At 38.5% G+C, this 20,643-nt stretch overlaps 1 protein-coding gene across 4 annotated transcripts in view; it reads right to left on the reverse strand.

Annotated features, from left to right (window-relative positions):
• cdkal1 (CDK5 regulatory subunit associated protein 1-like 1) overlaps positions 1–20,643 on the reverse strand; it is a 395,716-nt gene that overhangs the window by 12,025 nt on the left and 363,048 nt on the right. For all 4 annotated transcript variants that reach the window (XM_051866817.1, XM_051866814.1, XM_051866815.1 and 1 more), the window contains 2 exons: positions 6,482–6,565; positions 2,126–2,290 (listed from right to left, as the gene is read on the reverse strand). In XM_051866817.1, coding sequence (XP_051722777.1) covers positions 2,126–2,290; positions 6,482–6,565 — 249 coding nt within the window. The remainder of the gene's footprint in view (positions 1–2,125; positions 2,291–6,481; positions 6,566–20,643) is intronic.

A 20,643-nucleotide genomic window follows, 5' to 3' on the forward strand; every position in this document is an offset into this window, starting at 1 on the left:
GCAGCAGGACCGTAGTTTAATGGAAGGAGGTCTAATGATGCCGAATGAACTCTGTAAGTAGTGGCGAGCTGCTGTCTTCATATGGGACCGAGTTCACTAGTTAAGCACTCAAGAGCTCCAGGCAATGACAGAGAAACGTGTGTGGAGAGCTAATTAGGGCAGCAGAACATCTCGCTTGCACGATTCCTCTCTCAGACACACTTCATTTAAAAGTCACTGCTCTATATGAAAGAAATGAGACTTCATTATAGAGTTTATAAGTTTCTTCTAGCTCCATCATTTGACAATAAATTGGCCAAAGAATTACTAAGAACTGGATCCTTTCACCCTTCAAGTCATAAACCTGCAAAACTAAACCATTTGACATCAACATCCAGACCAAGTCAGTCAGTCCAATAATCAGGCTGTCCATTTGAGTTAAGTGAAATAGAAAAACAGCTTTCATGCGAGATATGGCCATGGAATTGCTGGAAAAACTAATGGCAATAGTGAATGGCTGTGGCAACCTGTGCTTGGAGTAGTTCTGGTTACCTTTAGTTGGCAAACTAACAAACTAGCTGGTCATACCTGCTTAAAGGAATAATTTATCCAGATGGAACACACACAAACAGAAAAAAAGAAGAATCAGCTGTTCTGCTCTTTCAGCAAAATGTAAGTGTTTATTTAACCTTAAGATTAATTGATTTTTAAGATGAATCACTTGTTGAATTCCTCATAATACGTGTAAGTTGCTTTGAATAAAACTGTCTACTAAATGTAAATGTAAAACAATGATCAACCCATATACACTCATGCCCAAATCCAATATGGCCCATTGACTTTAATTGTATGAATAAACAAGAGCTGAAATATTCATTCCACACAAGGAAGAAAGTCATACAGGTTTGGAACATGAGGGTGAGTAAATGCTTACAGAATGATCATTTTTTGGGTGAACTATCTTTTTAAAGGTGCTTTTTGGAGGCTGGTGGCTGGTCAAGCAGTATGGACCAACTAACAACCTGCTTAAAAAAAGCTTGAAATTAGCTATTATGTCTGAAACACCAGCTACCAGCAAAAGCTGGTCTTTTTTCTAACAAGCCAGACCAAGACCACAAGATAAAGACAGTAAGTCTCACTGCTGCCAGGCATCAACTAGTGTTTAAATGTACACAACACAGAGGAACACAATTAGACTTTCATTTAGCAGGAATGATGTCCTCATTTCTTTTATCAGTTCTCTATGTGATTTAAAGAATGTATATTAGATTCTGTTTGCTCAGACTATAATAGTTGATTCTTGTGTGTAGGTGGTTTCATATACTATCAGAAATCCTGTGAACATGCTTTTTGAATTTCACACTCTCATCCTAATGTAAAACAGACTGCAAACAGAGTGTGAAGTCTGGACTCTCGGCCTCCAATCTGTCACGTCCATCTCTTCAGACACAGACAGAAAGAGGGTGCTACTCTCACAGTTTTCCTTCAGACAGACTCTCTGGCAGCTTAGTGGTCAGTTGGCCATCACAGGCTCTGGGCACGACTGACTTTTCACTCAGCCAACTTCTGCTGGTCCCTGAAAGGACCCCATCATTACTACATCACATTCAAGCTATTGGACTGCAGCTGAAGCTGTTGTGCTTCTAAACACCTCAAAACTACTGGAAATAAAACCCACAAATGAGGCCACTGTAAAGAGAGGGTAACTTAGCTTTCCCACTGATTGCAAACCAAAACCAAAAGTTAAGTCGCATTTATTTCTGTAGTCCTTTATACAATACAGACTGTTTCAAAGCAACTTCACAGGATCAGAATCAACGATGCAAACTTAATTAAAATTCTAAAGCAGTTCTTAAAAGACAATAGTGTCATTATTCAGCTCAGTGACGATTTAGTTCAGTTCAATAACTGTTTAAAGTTCATCAATTATGAAATGAGTTCAATTCTACAGAAGACAATAGTAGCATTATTCACCCTCAATTCAGTTTAATTTTTGTTCTCATCCAGTGTCAGTGCAGTCTAGTGGATAATTTTACTGAATATTTTTTTTAACCCCCACAGTCACCGATTCTGAGCATTTTGCCATCTTCAGAATAAAGACGTGTAGAACAGGCTAATCTGAAATGATATTGTCAAGTAGACTGACCTGAGGGAGTCCAGACACCTGGCCCTTCTGAAGAGGCTGAGCGATAGAGGCAGTAAAGACCTGAGCATCCTCCGCTGGCCGCCCCTTCATGTAGTGCTTCCCAGCCTCGTATATATCCACCTCGATCATCTTCCCTTTGAACTCAGGCTTCTTGGGCACCAGCACCTGCAGATGCATGAAGGAGAACATTTTACCAGGTCAGTCCCTTGAGGTTAAAAACTGTAAATTCTTTATAACACAATATACAAAACCGCATCATGAACAAAACAATAGGAAAGCAGGGCCATCTACACAGTGTTTAGCAACAAATATAACCTACAGCTCACAAATGGACAGTGGAAAACATTTATGAAAACTGCAGAACTGTGACTTTTTGTAACCAATAATGCAAATAAATTGATTCTCATTAACCTTCAGCTCTGAGATTCATGATATCAATGAATGTGTAAGTAAAAATGAAACACTAAATCAAAACACAAGGCACAAAAAAAGTGTTTGAATGGTGAGAGCCAAATCAAACACCATGGTCTTCTCACGTCAAGCGTAATACTGGAGATCAATAGCACTTGACACATCAGAGTCGTGCCAATGTCCATTGCTTTCACATGCCTTCCACCGTATCCACTCCACATATAAACTTTAAACTGCTTGTTAAAGATTCTCACATGCTCCTCAGGACCTGTTGTTCATTTCCATAAAAGAAGCTTGTTTTGAACTTGTAAATGCCACAATGACCATGTGGAAAAAGAAAAGAAAGAGACGAACAAGCATATTTTTTCATTGCATGTATTAGAGGAGTACACTCCTCTAATCCCAGAGCATCGGACACATTCGGCTGAGACCTTTAGATCTGCATGCGGTCTGAAGGGAGATGAATCAGTCCAGGCGTGGAGGCTGAATTGGATTAAAAAGCTGTGCAGTTGGATCTATAGGGGTTTACATTGAAATTGCCTTCATTACGCTGAGCGGCAAATAAATTTGGAAAGTAAAAACCACCTTCCCAGACATGAAAGGCTCGGAAGAAGCTTAACGCGCATTATGATTCATCAAAACACCGACATATCAGAGGATCTGTCGAATACGTTTTCAATTAGGCTGGGGAAATAAATGTGTTTTTCCTTTTCCTCCATCTCTGCCATGGCTGATGTGTGCCTTGAATTTTAATACTTTAATATGCGAAGAGTTTTTTTCTCATTTACTTTTTCATTCAATTACACAAACTCTGAAGGTCAAACACTAACATTTTAAGGTGGCAGATAAAACGCTCATGTGTCTTTGTCTTGTCTCTATTGAGATGAGTCCTCACACACTTGAAACCCATTAAGAGTGGTCCACGTTCTGCTGGAAATTGCAAATCATGTCTACATCCAGCTTCTCATTGTTAAAACAAATGGTATTTCAGAGCCCGTGGCAGAGAATAAGGGAGCATTTCTTTGAAACTCTTGAGTCTTTTTGAAAGCACAGATCTGTGACAGCACTAAAGACCACAAGCGTGTCCTTGAAAAACACATGAGGTGGAGGACGTTGTGTTGAGGTGAGGAGAGTGGCTGGTTAGCTGTGAGCCTGTCCATTGTTTGGTTGGGGATGATTTAATCAGGAGAACTGCTGGGTGTGGAGCACACATAATACATAGTTCAGCAGAGATGACAATGTTGTAGAGTAAAAAAGACAATACAGTGGTTTAAGATATGAGCCAGTCATTGAAAGGCCTTTGTATTAAACCCCATATGGAAAATCCATAAGGGTGAACCAATGAGGTCTACAATACCTTTGCTGTTATTAGGCGTCTCTAGTTGAGTGCAGACAGGTGAACAATAGTAAACAATAGTAGCAGCTCACCTGTCTGCACCTACACCCCACTGCTCACTTGCAAAAGATCTGATGAAATTTTGATTGTTGAGCGACTAAATGACTAGCTAGAAAATGACATTCTTAATTCTTGTACTGATTTCCAGTCAATTACAACAAGATCATTTCACCCAACAAATATTAAGGCCTGTTTTTAAACATCTCGTGCTGGCAGATGTTTTCACTTATTTAAGCTTAAACCTACTCGCTGCCATCTTTGACGAGTCTGAGCAGCTCTGTCTTCAGTCTTGTCTCTGACATGGGCGCTGGCAGTGCAAAGACAGACTGGGCTTAAGCTCCAAACAACCTGAGCTGAGCTCTTAATCGGCACCATGTTCATGGTGATCCGTTGAGTAAAGCTGGGCTCTCTCTGATGGATGGTCAGTCACGTCTCAAACACTCTGGAGAGCGTTCCAGCTTTGAGACAGCAGATCAAGGAGGAAAAGGAGAAACAAAAAAGGAAAAGAAAACAGAGGGCATGCACCCCAGATTAGACCTCCCATCCTTTAATGCGCAGCCCCGTCCTCAATCAATGGAACTGGAGGTGGTTTTCTGCTGGCCATTATAATGGAAAGATCAATGGCGGCTGGCGGGATGGATGACCTCCAAGACCTACAAGGAGCTGAAAGCTGCAGCACTGCACTTGTCTGTGCTCACGACTGAGTGAACTATTTTATGATAACATTTATTTCAATTCAGACCATTGACTAGTTAGAAAGGAAACCAATGGCTTATAACAATGCAGAAGACATAAGTGCATTCAAAAAGTAAAGGAAATATAATATATTGGAGACATTGCTGAACACTTCAGGCACCATCAAGTGTCTTCCTATGGACAATTCTACAAAAGTTTCTTTTGTTGCGTTCCTTGAAAGAAAGAAAGACAGTCATATGACATGAGGGTGAGTAAACTACTACATTCTTTTCATTGATATTTCATTGAGATTAACTCTGAGGTGATTCTGGCATTGTTTGGAGACAGACGTTTCTGAAAGGGATTTTCAAATGAGAAGCTGGTGGAACAGAAAACGTTAGTAAGTACACTGTCTGAGCAGAGGGAAAGGCCAGCTCAGAAAGTAAATGGACTGTCAATCATCACATCAGCCAAAAAATGCAGTGAGGGCACAGGGTCATGATGGGAAATGCTGGAATTGTGCTGCTGCTGGTATTTCTGCTTACTGCTTACGAGGTGAGGGCTAGACTGGATTAAAGAAGATTAAAGAAAACAGTCTTGTTCGGTTCACATTCATATTGTAGACCTTATGGATCTACAAGTTAAAAGGAGAATTTTTCCATTGCTCTGTTCACAATCATTGTGGGCTTCATGGATGCTCTGAATAAAAGCTAACATTTTCTTCGGCTTACAAATCACTTTAAACAGTACCTTGTAAATTCTTTCACATGGGGAAATATGATCAAGCCACTAAATTCTCCAGAAAAAAGAGACACTTATAGAGAAGCTTTTTGCCTAAAGACAAGCCTGCAAACATCTACTGCAAACTTCAAACACTTGGAACACAGGTGTTCATGATATATTTGAAGATGTCATAAAAGTATATATTTAAGTGTATATTTACATAGACACTTTTAAACTCAATGCAGTTGAGCATTTTTATTCATTTTTATTATTATATTGAAGTGAAGTGTATTAAGTGTATTTACAAGATGACTGTTTGCAGTTGGATTTCATGGAATAACTTTGCATTCATTGATCTCAATATATATTAATGCAGATTTAAACATAAAATCTCAAGTAGACATGAACTTATTATTCATCTTTAAAAAAAAAAAAAAAACTCTTATGATTCAGATATGAGTATTTCTGTCTAGAATATGAGTATTTCTGTCTCATGTTTTGTAGGCATGCTCAGTTTGAAATTTAAATGTCAAATTTAATTGTTGTAATTGAAAACCTTGGCTTTTTACATGGAAACGATTGAAATAAAATCAATGCTTCACTTTATTATAGGTAACTGAAACTAAAACCATTAAAAACAATTTTCGGTAACACTTTAGAATAACTCACACTATGAAGCATTAGTTAAGCATTAGTAAATAGTTAGTTCATTATTTATAAAGCATTAATAGACATTAGTAAGCAGTTTATAAATACACCTATAAATACTTTGTTCTTGATTTATAAGCATATCTATAATGTGTTTTAAAAAAATGTATTTTCATACTTCATTAATGATCCATTTATATAGTATAATAGTTACTCAGTGTGTTAATAAATGCTTTATTAACACATATTCCTACTGTAATTCATGATTAATTCAGGTAATTATAAAACATTTAGTAGTTGTCAAGTTAACTATTTTTGTGAGCTCATCTAAAGTAAGGACTATTCATGCCTCGTAAAGAAAAATGAGAAAAACAATAAAATAAACTAACTAAACAACTTAAAATGAAAATGGAAAATATAAAATTTAAATCTATTTCAAAACATTAAAAAATATCACAGTCTCAATGACACTAAAATAACACTAGTCAAAGTTTAACTTGTACCTGCTCATAGAACTTGTTGTGGGCGACATAGTACTGGGAATCAAAGGACTCCTCAGTGACCAGCACACGCTGCCTCTGCCCGATCTGTGAGAAAAGACAAAGAAACACACATGAGCAAGTTAAAATGCATCTGAAAGACACAAACAGACTAGCATGCGGCTCCTTGAAGAAGTCTCTGTGTTTGTAATTGTGATGAAGAGCTGTCACTGGCCCACAGCTCATCTAAAAACGAGCGTTTAAAATCCCCTTCCCGACCTGACAGCAAACACAAGTGTTTATTAGCTTGTAAAAAGATGACGTTTGTACCAAGCCATACACAGATGTATTTGACCCGATGCATGAGAGAAACAGGACCATCATTCATTCACATCATTATTATGTGCTAATTGGAGGAAATAAAAGGGGCTGCAGCGCTTAGAGATGGATGTGTCTAGTCCGTGACTATTCTAAGCTGTACGCTGATATTATCTTACGATGGAAAATATCTCCTTTCATTCAGACTGTCACAAAGCAACTGCACATGTATTTAATGGTTTTCAAAAAGCCTTTGTGTGCGACCATGGGTTTACTGCTCACAATAGTCAATTTAATGCACAGACAGACATTTGGGAGAATAACACAAATCCAAACACACGCACACGCTTTTAGAAGAAGTGCAAACGTGTGCACATTGTGTGCGAGGCCTGCCATGCCTTCAAAAAGAAACAGAAGGGAAGGTTGCTCTCGAACGATGGGCAGAGAGAGAGAGGCGCTTTATGAAATCCAGATTGCCCTCTCTCTATTTAGCTGAAGCATCTGGCCTTTTGAAATCACAACTAACTTAATGTGCTTTGCGGAGCCTATTGGCCTGTGAAAGGGGCCCACCGACTGCAGGAACAAGAGAGCTCAACCCCAGCTTGCTGAACCCCAGCTTGCTGAACCCCAGTGCTCATGAAAATGTGTCTGTTTATCCAGCCCAACCAATCTACAAACACACACATGGGTGAGCTGTACGCTTCCAAAGCTACTGGAAATCCTGAATATGAACTTCATTGTGGTTCTGTCACAATACATACAGCATCTCTGCTTGATAAAATGGGGAAACGCACAAAATACAACCAATCAATTGTTCTGTCATGCAGAGACATTCAAATACTTTTACATTTTTTTTTTAATTTTTTAGGTCAACTGTCACAGAATCAAACACATGGGATTGTGGGGTATCACAGCCAATGACGGATACATATGACTTGTTGCCTTCCTACCTCTGTATGCTGCTTGCGGAGAAAGCATTTTTAAGCTTTCAGATGCATCCTAGATCACAGTGAATCAAGACAAAAAGAGAGGACAGTGATCTAACTTCAGCCTCTCCAAGGACATTCAGGCACTGAACATCAGCAGTGGTGTGGTCACTGGAGGTCAAAGGTTAAAAACAGCTCCACATTGTTTGGGCTGTGAGACTCTTTTACAGTTGAAGGCCTGTCTCGGCTGCTCACCGTGAAAGTGTTTAACAAGTGACTGAACTCTGGAAAAATTACCTTCCATACGGGTGAAAATGCAGTGTTTCAGTGATGAAAATCCTATATCTCAAACACTTTTTTTTTGGTCATTTTGACAGTTGTGATCACTATGAACTGTCATTTTATAAAAAAAAAGAAGAAAAAAAAAAAACTGCACAAAGATTTATGAATTAATCCTTCAGAAATTGTATTCAACTAGACTCGTTGACTGTGTGATGCATTAATGGCTGTTTGGAAAATATAATTTATTTATAACTCAAACACTCACCGGCCCACTTTATTAGGTACACCTTGCTAGTACAAGGTTGGACCCCCTTTTGCCCTCAGAACTGCCTTAATTCTTCATGGCATAGATTCAGCAAAGTGTTGAAAACATTCCTATGAAATTTTGGTCCATATTCACATGATAGCATCACACTGTTGCTGCAGATTTGTTGGCTGCACATCCATGACGTGAATCTCCTGTTTCACCACATCCCAAAGGTGCTCTATTGGATTGAGATCTGGTGACTGTGGAGGCCATTTGAGTATAGTAAACTCACTGCCAAGTTCAATAAACCAGTTTTAGATGATTTTAGCTTTGGGATATAGCAGGATAGAAGTAGCCATCAGAAGATGGGTACACTGTGGTCATAAAAAGATGGACATGGTCAGCAACAATACTCAGGTAGGCTTGTGCCATTTAAAACATTGCTCAATTGGCTCTAAGGGGCCCAAAGTGTGCAAAGAAAATATCCCCCACACCACTACAACACCACCAGCAGCCTGAACCATTGATACAAAGCAGGAGGGATCCTTGCTTTCATGTTGTTTACGCCAAATTCTGATCCTACCATCTGAATGTCACAGCAGAATTTGAGACTCATCAAACCAAGCAACATTCTTCCAATCTTCTATTGTCCAATTTTGGAGAGCCTGTGTGAATTGTAGCCTCAGTTTCTTGTTCTTAGTTTACAGGAGTGGCACCCGGTTGCTGTAGCCCATCTGCTTCAAGGTTCGAGGTGTTGTGCATTCAGAGATGCTCTTCTGCATACCTCAGAAGTTTTTCATATTTTTAAAAAAATGTATACATTGTGTTATATTACCTTGGCAGTGAATTACAAAAAAAAATTAATTGAACACTGCTGTATGAGTGTTTCTAATACTACGGATGAGGGAATGACACAAATTTCACATCATTCTCTCTTTTGACCCCTGTAATAAATCTCTCTCTCGCGCTTTTTTTTTTTTTTTTTTTTTTTTTTTTAAACCTCTTTTGTAAAGTCGTGGAAATGCTATCATGGATTTTTTCTTTTGGAGGAAATGGGAATACAACAATTATATTTTCTATCGTCTCCCGTTCACCACTATGGAATTACTACAGGATTGTGAAAAGGGTCTATTGACTCCAAATGGCCTACACAAGCTTCAGAGATGCATGAAGTGAATAGGATTATCCAAAAGTTCCCTCAAAGAGCATGTAGGAGTTTCTCTGACTCTAGCCTGAGGCAACGAGGAACACATCTTGGTAATGTTCAAAGCTGCCTGACAGGCAGAGTGATCACAGACGAGCCTCTTCGGGTTCCACACGTCGATGGGACGCACACAACAAAAGGAAACACAAGACACATCCTCGCAGGAAAAGCTGCTTACCATGTTGTTCTGTGGGCAAATTAGCCATACAAGAACCTGCTTTCTTAGCAAGAAGCTGTGATTTATACACACACATTTAAAGTGGTCAGCACACTGCACAGGTGCATGCTTCAAGTTATTCACCTAAAAATGAACATTCCATCATCATTTACTCAACCTTGTGTCATTGACATGCAGATATTTTCTTCTTGGAACACAAAAGGAGAAATTATCTTCATGCAGATTTTTTCTATTTAATCAGTCCAATTCATAGTGACCAAAGTCTGTCGAGCTCCAAGAAGGTCAAATGCCATAACCGTAACCAAACAATTTAAGTAATTTAGTATTTTTAAGTAATGAAAAGACTGAAATGGACATTGTTCTTCACTGAAAATCAGCTTTAAGCATTTTTCTCAGCTCGAGCGGAAAGTACAGGCTTTGATTTCAGTCTTTATGAAGTTTTTAACAGCACGGACAGACCAACGCCCTAAAGCTGATGTCTAATGATGAATTTAGTGTGGGGTGAGAAAGCACATCACCGTACTGAAACATACATCAGAGGAGAGCAAAGACCAGCAGTGCTGCTACGCATCCTGCCGATGATAAAGAACGTCCAACATCAAGTTAGTTCTGGAAACACTAGCCTGTGCCTCTGCCATTTGATCACAGATATAATATTCCCTCTTAATTGAACCTAATCTAGGTCGTGGGATGAAAACATCAAGAAATCAAACAAAGAATGAAGAGTGAGGGATTACGATCCTGCAGGATGGATGAATCCCGTTATATGAAAGCACAGGATGAGAAGGAGAGAATATTTGTTGTGGAATCTCTTCTTCAGTGCTGTCGTGAACGAAAACAAATAGAGCACAGCTGGATTTGAATCAAAAGAGAATAATAATTACACCAGTCCAGCACAAACATGCCTGCTGATCTGCAGGGCTTTACAGGCGACGTGAGAGGATTCACATCAGATGCAGACGAGCCTTTCAGGAGATAAAGACTAGCTGACTCTGGTGAGCTTCACGTCTTTAAACGCTCCGGGGTTTTTATAGGTGAAGCGCTCAAAGATTTCTACAGGGAACATGAATCTTTTTAGTTTGTCAGTAACGTTAGACAAGAGATGATGCAGCATGTCAGGATTAAGATGATGATCATGTTTTAATTGATAATTAATCAATCAAAACAACAATCAGAGCTTTTAGGATGTGAGACTTCTTTCAGCAGAATGAATTGCTTCATCTGTTTCCTTCCTGCATAAATGTTGTCAATCTCTCATAGTTTGGGTGAAGTGAACTTTCTCGGAACATCATTATTGTTTGTCTGTATGTTCAGTGAGGGGCAGTGCTATCAGAAAACATTCTTGCTTTCCACTGCACTGATTTTACAGTGTTTTTCTATAACATACGTGTTAACTTGTTGCATTTGCATCTTTTGCAGCATCAAGTTAAAAGAAGTTTTAAAATGCAGTTTTTTTTTTTTTTTTATTCCACTGCCCTGCATCTAATGTTTTGTAAACACAAAAACACACTCTGAGTGAACAGGCCCTCAGAGGCGAGCGGCCGAACACGAGAAATACTGCAGACCTGAAACAGAAGGAATGCATCTAATAGTTTGCTTCACACATCAAATGTCACTTAAACTCAGCAAAAGCTGACAACTGTTTCGAGCAAAGTGCCCTCACACTGACTCAACTGAAATATTTTCATTTGTGCAGAATAACATCCAGCAGACCGAACACAGATAGCATTCAATAAACCACAGCGACTCTTAAAGACACATGAAACTCACACCGCACTCCAAAATCTAATTATGGCCATTAAATTTAGTGTCTGCAGTTACCGTGACAACCCACCAGGACTTAATGAAGACCATCACGTTGGATTATATAGTGTGAAAAGAAACAAAGACAAAAGAGTACATGAGGACGCAATTAAAGAAGAGAAACTCATGTTGAACATCACAAACAAGTTCAAGGAAAACATCACTGGTGCATGTGCTATTTTTACATTAAGAGTGTGCAGGAGAAAACACCACTGACACACACACACACACAAGTGAGAGCGAGGTGATCTACAGCAGAGCTCTACTGGCGTATCATGATCATGAGCAGCTCGTCTCATTAACAATCACACACACACTGGAATTTGACATATTCATTCTTATTTTTTTACTTTTTCCTTAATCATTTAAATAATATTGCAATTTATTTCCTTTTCTTAAGTGTTCATTACTTCGTTTATTTGCACTTTGACTTTTTATATTCTTTATTGTTTTTCAATAAAATGAACTAATATTCTAATTGTTAATATATTACATCTACTCCATTTGCACTATTTCAACTGATTCACATTTCCCCTCATATTGACTGCATACACTATGCTTATATGACTGCACGTGTCGCAATGCAACTACAATCAAAACAGACTGCATCCTTTCTTACACTTTTGCTAATGTTCAAAAACTGAAATTTACTGATCACTGCAATAAATTGTTTATTTATTTAGCATTTTATGTTTATTTATTGATGCTTTTATCCAAAGCGACTTACAAATAAGGAACACAACAAGCGCTCTTAAGGAGGCAATAACATGAGAAGTGCTAGTAATACAACGTGCTAGTAATACGTTTTAGACATTGTCTTATCTAGTGCAAGCTAGAACAGGGAGAGATATAAGAAATAGTTGAAGCAGCAGTAAAATACTCGAGGATAAGTTTCAGCTGTTTCTTGAATATTGTCAGCGATTACCGGAGGTATTATATGTTTCAGTAAGTTGTACTGTATCTTTTAATATACCTTCAGATGTTCATTCATGTTTATACTTTATCTACAGAGGAAGAGATGATCACGTTCACTCGTGCTCTGCGCTGCCGCTTAAAACGAGGCGCATATACAGTGATGTCACACCACATTAAAGAGTGTCAAAACAGCATTTTTTATTGGAATTTTGTAATTAAATGGACAGAATTTGAAAGACACATTGTTTCTTATCGAAAGTAACAAAACGCGGAGCTTATTGCGATTAATGGTGGTTAGGCTACAACGCTGTATTCGTTGTGTAGATCCAATGGGCCAGGGCTGGGCAGGGCTGGGCTGGGCAGGGCAGGGCTGGGCAAGGCAGGGCAGGGCAGGGCAGCACGTTTGGTACACAATGAGAGTATCGTGGTACGTACCATGGGTGGTGTATCACGGTTTTTACCACTAGTAATAGAGACAGCAATATAAAACAATACAGAACATGTGTCGCAGGTGTTTATCTTCATTTTAAAGCTTCAAACACACTTTATCCAAACAGAATTCAGAGTCTGAAATATCAGCTTTAAAATCAAACTTTAACAATATCAGGCTACAGCTAAACACACACACAAACACACGTACCCCCCCCCCCCCCCCCCCCCCCCCATATCTTCAGATGTTTGCATTAAAAAAATAATTTCATTATTTACTCAGAATCACAGTTGCTCTGTAATGAAGCCACACAAATGATGTGATGGTGAATAATGTCTTTAAACATCGATGTTTCTCATATTATACTGACCAACACATCTCCACAAACCTGCACTAGCTCCAAGTGATTTACCGTTCAAATCAGCCTCAGCCTGTCAGATTGCAGCCATGTGGGGAAGAGAATAAAGCCCTCCGATTTCCCTTCATTAGTGTTCTTGAGTGAGTCACGGCACCACGTTCAGCTGAGAGACACAATGAAGTCTAAATGAGAAGGACCTTGCTTTTGGTTTCAAGTGTTTCAATGATTTCAACATGACACAAAGAGGCATTTGTGTTCTCGTGGCACAGACGATACAGACGACCAGAACTGAATGCTCATTCTGAAGAGCTCCTGTGTGTTTCATGAATCAGTGTGTATGTGTGTGTGTATTATCATGCTCTGTTCCATCAGTGTCGAGTGCTGATGGTGTGTCTTGTCTCACTGGACTCCCTTTGCCAGATCACATGTGATCAGCTTTTCTTTTATATTGCACATAAAACACGGCAGCACTGACGGCATACAGTCAGTTCATAGCCAAATATTTCACAAAGTGCATGCATGGGAACAAAGTCCCTTTTCATGGAAAGTCTGTTCACTCGGCGGCAATATTTGCAACACTTGAAATCCTGAAATCTCAAAAACTGCCTGCCAAACTCACAATTAAATAACATATTTCAAATCAGCAACAAAATATGACATGAACTGTCCCATAAATGTTGTTTATTATGCTCAGATAGCGTTAAAAAACTTATTTTTCAGCTAGACGAGCCAGTGTGCACGTGCAGTCCTAAGCGCGAGTCTCAGGTTTCTGTTGGAACCGGTGCTTCTAACAGCAGCTGCAGTGATGCAATGACTTTACCAATCAGCGATTGGCTCTTTTACTTAGAAGGCGGGTCGTATTCCGCCATATTGCACGTTGCAGTTTCTCCCATTCACAAGTAATAGGAGTGAATCGTCTTTCTATATCTATAGTCTTTGACGGGAAGCTTTAAAGTTAAACCTGTCTAATCACATCTGTCTGTCTGGTTTACACTGAGAATCTGGCTGCACACAGATGAAGTGATTTGTGCATATACACTAAGACAGAGATGTATTTAGAGTGTGTTTATCTGATATGATCTGTGCTAAGATTAGAGTTACACTCCCAAACATTAAAGGGTTTGTTCACACAAAAATGAAAAATCTGTCATTAATTACCCACATTTCGTTCCAAATCCATAAGACCTTCGTTCATCTTTGGAACATGACGAGAATACTTTTTGTGTGCAAAAAATAAAATAAAATAATAATAATTAAAATAAATAAATAAATATTTATTCATTTATTTATTCTTTATTCAACAATTTCTTCTCTTCTGTGTCAGTCTCCGAAGCTGTTCACGTGAGTACCACGATGGATGTGTGTGATGCTGATGCAGGAGGTGGCCAATACTGAGCTGGCGTTCTGACATAAAACCCGGAAGCGCTGCACTGTTTACAACGTGAAAATCGTCAGACTGATGAACAGTGATGACCAACATGATGAACTGTGATGAACAGAACAGAAAGACAGAAAACACAAAGGAGAAAAGGACTGCCAAGGAATGATGAGAAATAAAGGATGAAAACATGGACAAGGAGTGGTGGGTCACCGTAAGCGTTTGCTTTGCTGCGGTTACTGTCCACAGCACAACTCCAGACAACACGATTCATACAGCTCCAGAGTGTCAATCTGAGGAGTTCCAATATTCATATAGCTCATCTAAATCTGAGGAGCTCCATCATCTACACCATCATGAATGAGTGACATTTCAAACACATGATCATTGTAGTCTGTAGTTTCCCCATCATCGGATGAGGTGATGCTGTGTCCGATGTGACAGCGACAGGCACAATCTATACACAAACATACTGTTAATACTAACTTAAAGGAATTGTCAGGTTAAACATCTTTTGTGTTCTGGACTATCCTTTTAAGTAGAAACCAAAAGTAGGCAGTTGATTTCTGCTGTATAGCAGTATTAATCTTTCCCTGGCTATGTGACGGCCTGTATCTGTGTTTGTGATGCCTGATTGCTGCTGACAGACCTGTGTTAGTAAATGACTGTCAGAGGGAAGTGATGCCTGATTGCTTCATCAGCCATGCCTGTGTGCTGATTGCGTCCAGCAGTTCATTTAAGCACATATATAACAGCTTTCATAATGATGCAGAGGAGATAGAAATTATATCTCTAGAATATAATTACACAAAATGCTCTCTGTTTCGCTTTTCATCACAAAACACACATACAATCAGCATTCACCTTGAGCTAAAGATATTCCCGTCTTCTTGCTAAGAAAACCAAGTCCTAATTTCAGACCTGTTTGTCTGACTAAACCTATCAAAGTCTTACAGCCGTTCATATACACTGTGAATGTCAGTCTCATAAGAAGTTGTTATTTTTAACACACTGAACCTACTATTACAGTCTCCAGTGAGTACTTGCGATCGGATAAGTGCTAGTGATTTAGTAACTACATGCATAACTGAAATACGATAAAGCATGTAAAGCGCTGCACACAGACACTCACTGTCACTGAGCCTGAACATCTATGAACTGAACTTCACATATGCTTCATGCCTTAATGCTTTCATTCATTTGTGTATATGAATTGTTGATGCCACTTTTCCAAACTTTTCAATCAAATGGCTGCTTTTTTTAAAGGTGAAAACAGCTGCTAGAATGTAAAAGGCTTGTTTTGGCTCCTCCATTTACAAATGCAATGTGTTCACATGTGTTTCCGTGGTTTGAGTGATCAGATCTCCAAATGATTCAGACACATTTATGCTCCTGTCCAGCATAGACTGATGTTAATATCACCTTCTGTCCTGTCTGTTTCATGAGTCACCTTTATTTCTATAGCGCTGTATACAATCCAGATTGTTTCAAAGCCGCTTCACAGTAATAAACTTGGAAATAACAATCAATGATGCATCAATTCATTCAATGCATGTAATTAATCAATTAATGTAAGAAGACAATAGTGGAATTACTTAGCTCAGTGTTGATGTAGTTCAGTTTGATAACTGTGTAAAGTTCACCAATTATGAAACAAGATATAATTCAGCTATAAGCAGCTCTACAGTAAACAATATTGCCATTATTAAGCTCAATTCAGTTAATTTTTTTTTCTAATCTGACAGTGTCAAATCAATAATATTACTGCATATTAAGTGTCTTTTTTCAAGTGTCAAGAGAGTCTGAATCCAACTCAACATGCAAATAGATGTCCTAGTTAGATGTTTTGATCATTTGAATATTCATCAGTCTCTCGCGCTTCTTTTGGATTGGACAAACTGACTGAAATGGGTGGGGTCAGAGAGAGGGATGGAGTGGGGTATTAGTAGCAGTGGGTCTGAGGGAGCAGATGTAGGGCTGGAGGAGGAATTTGTCTGACTGATGCCAGGTTCACTGGGACCAATCACAAGGCTTCATTTTAAGGTGATTAATGTCAATGAACCAGCTGGGAAGCGTTGCTTGTTTGCATGTGTGGTGAACACAACATACGGCCAAAACCACAGGGCTGCTGTCCTATGCAATACTGATCAGTACAACAACAATCTATGGCCATCGTACAGCTTGACTTACGACATGGTTTGTTTGTAAATGTGCCTACAGGTCAAGGACGCCTCTGAAGGACATCAGCGAATCACTGAAATCTTGCTCAGTCTCCATCTATTTTCTCACACATACAGTTGCAAGAAAAAGTATGTGAACCACTTGCAGAATCTGTGAAAATGTGCAATATTTTAACAAAATAAGAGAGATCATACAAAATGCATGTTATTTTTTATTTAGTACTGTCCTGAGTAAGATATTTTACATAAAAGATGTTTACATATAATCCACAAGACAAAAAATAACTGAATTTATTAAAATAACCCCATTCATAAGTATGTGAACCATTGATTCTTAATACTGTGTGTGGTTACCTGGATGATCTATGACTGTTTTTTTGTTTTGTGATGGTTGTTCATGAGTCCCTTGTTTGTCCTGAGCAGTTAAACTGAGCTCTGTTCTTCAGAAAAAAATCTCCAGGTCCTGCAGATTCTTCAGTTTTCCAGCATTTTTTGCATATTTGAACCCTTTACAGCAGTGACTGAATGATTTTGAGATCTGTCTTTTCACACTGAGGACAACTGAGGGACTCAAACATAACTTTTAAAAAAGGCTCAAACATTCACTGATGCTCCAGAAAAAAACATGATGCATTAATAGATGGGGGGTGAAAACATTTGGAATTTGAAGATTTGAAGGTAAATTGTATTTAATTTGTCTTCCGGGAAACATGCAAGTATCTTCTGTTGCTCCCGAAGGGCAGTACTAAATGAAAAAAAATGATATTCAAGCGAAATAAGAAAAATTTGGACCTCTTCATCCTGTTCAAAGGTTTTCACCCCCCGACTCTTAATGCATCGTGTTTCCTTCTGAAGCATCAATGAATGTTTGAACCTTTTTTAATAGTTGTGTTTGAGTCCCTCAGTTGTCCTCAGTGTGAAAAGATGGATCTCAAAATCATTCAGTCACTGTTGTAAAGGGTTCAAATATGCAAAAGATGGTGGAAAACTGAAGAATTTTTGGGACCTGGAGATTTTTTCTGAAGAACAGAGCTCAGTTTAACTGTTTAGAATAAACAAGGGACTCATGAACTACCATCACACAACAACAACAAAAAAAAAAACAGTCGTAGATCATCCAGGTAATGACACACAGTATTAAGAATCAATGGTTCACAAACTTTTGAACTGGGTCATTTTAATAAATTCAGCTATTTTTTTGTTTTATGGATTATATGTAAACATCTTTTATGTAAAATATCTTACTCAGGACAGTACTAAATAAAAAATAACATGCATTTTGTATGATCTCTCTTATTTCATTAAAATATTGCACATTTTCACAGATTCTGCAAGTGGTTCACATACTTTTTCTTGCAACTGTACAGATGCAGTGAGGCTAATGCAGGCCTGTTGACCAACAGCATCTTCAGAGAACCTCGAACCCGTAGATCAGGCGCCTCCAACAGCATCCATAATGCATGATGTATCTGTTTTCCTCATGCCAAGCGTGTCAGTCGAACTAAAGCACGCCTCTCAGACAACACTCGCCATGTTTGATTGTGACATGAGATCAGAGACAAGAAGCGTTTCCTTTCTTGAGATCATAAGACGAGAGCTTCATTCATCATAAGAGGAGAAGAGAGGACAGCTGAAAGGCTGCTGTCTCCTCTTTGAAATGTTCTCTTGCAAAATCAGAAACACTTCTGTGTATAAATAGGTCAAGAGAAGAACACTTCCTAGAAACATTCAAAACTTCCATGAAAATCGTTCAGAAAAGCCTTGAAGTCTGAGCCACATCTCATGTCATTCTGGCCAACTGAAGGTTGTCTTTTAACTGAGAACACAAACCTACAAACCTGATTCTCGACTGGTGATGGATAATTTGACTCATAACAGGTATCACAGACACATTAACACCTGATTCATCAGTGTCATTCACTCGCTCCTCACTTATGGCCACATTAGCTCTGGTTGAGGAGTCATGTGACCTAAAGCAAGATGAAGCACAGATCTGACCAGTGTCAGCCGTCGGTTCACATCTGAATATGCTGCTGCCTGGATGCCCACACAGACTCCATGCAACAAATGCAAATGTGTGTGTGTGTGTGTGTGTGTGTGTGTGTGTGTGTGTCTTTAATGAGGCATACCACGGCTAACCTGTGTGGGAAGACATGCACAATAATGGCACCTCGTCGCTGGAGTTTTCACTGAGATTGTGACATGACTACTTTGTTTATGTCAGCTTATGTATAAGATGTTTTTACAGGTGCAGCTAATCTAAAGCAGTAAAAGTGAAGCTCTTAGCAGTCATAAAATCATGAACTCATCAGGCACAACATCCATCATGCTAGCAGTTCAGAACCATTTTATATTTGGATCATCACTTGTATTTAAGAAATCATTTTTGATGAGATGATTGTTGTAAAAAAATGAACCAATATACAGATGAAAGCACCATTAAGAAACAATACACCATGAATAATGTCTGATATAAACCAGAGAAGAATTGTCTCACTGCTTTTGCTTTTGGTTAAGTCCAAGTCATAATCTAACCTTCATGCTGTGTAAACAGTGGGAAAAGCAGCCTAAAGAAAACAAATGACGTGTACATTTCATAGCCTCATTAGCATTTCATATGCTCTGAAATGCAGAAAAGCTGATGCTCATTTCTAACAAGACACCTGAATTATGCATTATTTTTAAAAATAATGGGAATAGAATGGAATGAATGGAATACACAAATTATGTTTTCCATATTAGATATGTCAGATAAACTATTATCTAACAAAATTGCATTCACAATACTAAAACATTAAATAAAATAATTAATTAAATTTTAAATAAAGTATATCAATAACTATTTGGTCTCAAACTAGTCCCTACTGAGTGCTAATTTAGTGCTTAATTTAGGCTAGATTTGCAACCCTGTTACTTGCATAACTGTCACTCAGCACTAGTTTTTAAAAATAAATTAATACATAAAACATTTGCATAACAGAGCAGTAATCCACAAAATCATACAAAACTCACAGCAATGAGAGACACTGCTCTTTTCGACTGGTTATTTAAAGAATTCAGCATAAGGATGAGAGGTTTAAAAGTAACAGTTAGCCATTTGATATGATCTGCTCAAACATCAGCTGCAGATTTACAGGAGGAGCTTCAGGCAGGATAGTCATGTGATATGAACACTATATTATAGTATATTCATTCATTAGACTCTCAGGACACACCTGATACCTCACAAGGTAAATCAGATTTGAAAGGTGAAGATGATAAAAGCAAATGACAAACAGTTTGGGATAAGTACTTGGATGATTTTGGAAGGGGAAGGAAACATCCTGGTTCAGCTCATGTAGTCTCATCCTTAAACCACCATGGATTATTCATAAAAATGACAAGAGCTTTCACATCATCTCAAGCTCTTCATGAGAGTCAGGTGCTCAGATCATCATCAGTCTGCTGAGGAACATCTTTCGAGATGCTTTTTAGGAACACTATTGACTCGATTTGTTTGTGGCATTCATCACTGAAAGATATTAAGTCTTGTCTTGTCTGAGGCACATCTTTGCATCTGCAAAAATCAAAAGTTGTCACTTGTGGATGGATAAAAATTTAACTAAAGTCTACATATATTTTACCTTTTTTTTAATTTGTTTTTTTGTTTTTTTTTGGGGTTGTGTTGACAATCTTCCTTTGAGACTGCTGTGGCATTATTTAACAGTGCTGCGAGAGACTGCTGAAGGCTTGCAAAATCTGGTTTAAGGTCTCCTTGCCCCAATGCAGAGTTCGCACTACAAGACAGAAGCACACCCTTTTCACGAATTAAATCTGTGATACATTTGTGACAAAAAGCCCTAAAAAAACCCCCAAAAAACTAAAAATACAGCACTCATGTTGCTGTATGAGAGAACATAATATCATAACAATAGATGAAGCCAAGAACCATATAAAGGTCATCCTCCTGTGCAGAATAAGCTGGAAA

Source organism: Ctenopharyngodon idella, chromosome 16 (genome assembly GCF_019924925.1).
Source record: "Ctenopharyngodon idella isolate HZGC_01 chromosome 16, HZGC01, whole genome shotgun sequence".
Lineage (NCBI taxonomy): Eukaryota > Metazoa > Chordata > Actinopteri > Cypriniformes > Xenocyprididae > Ctenopharyngodon > Ctenopharyngodon idella.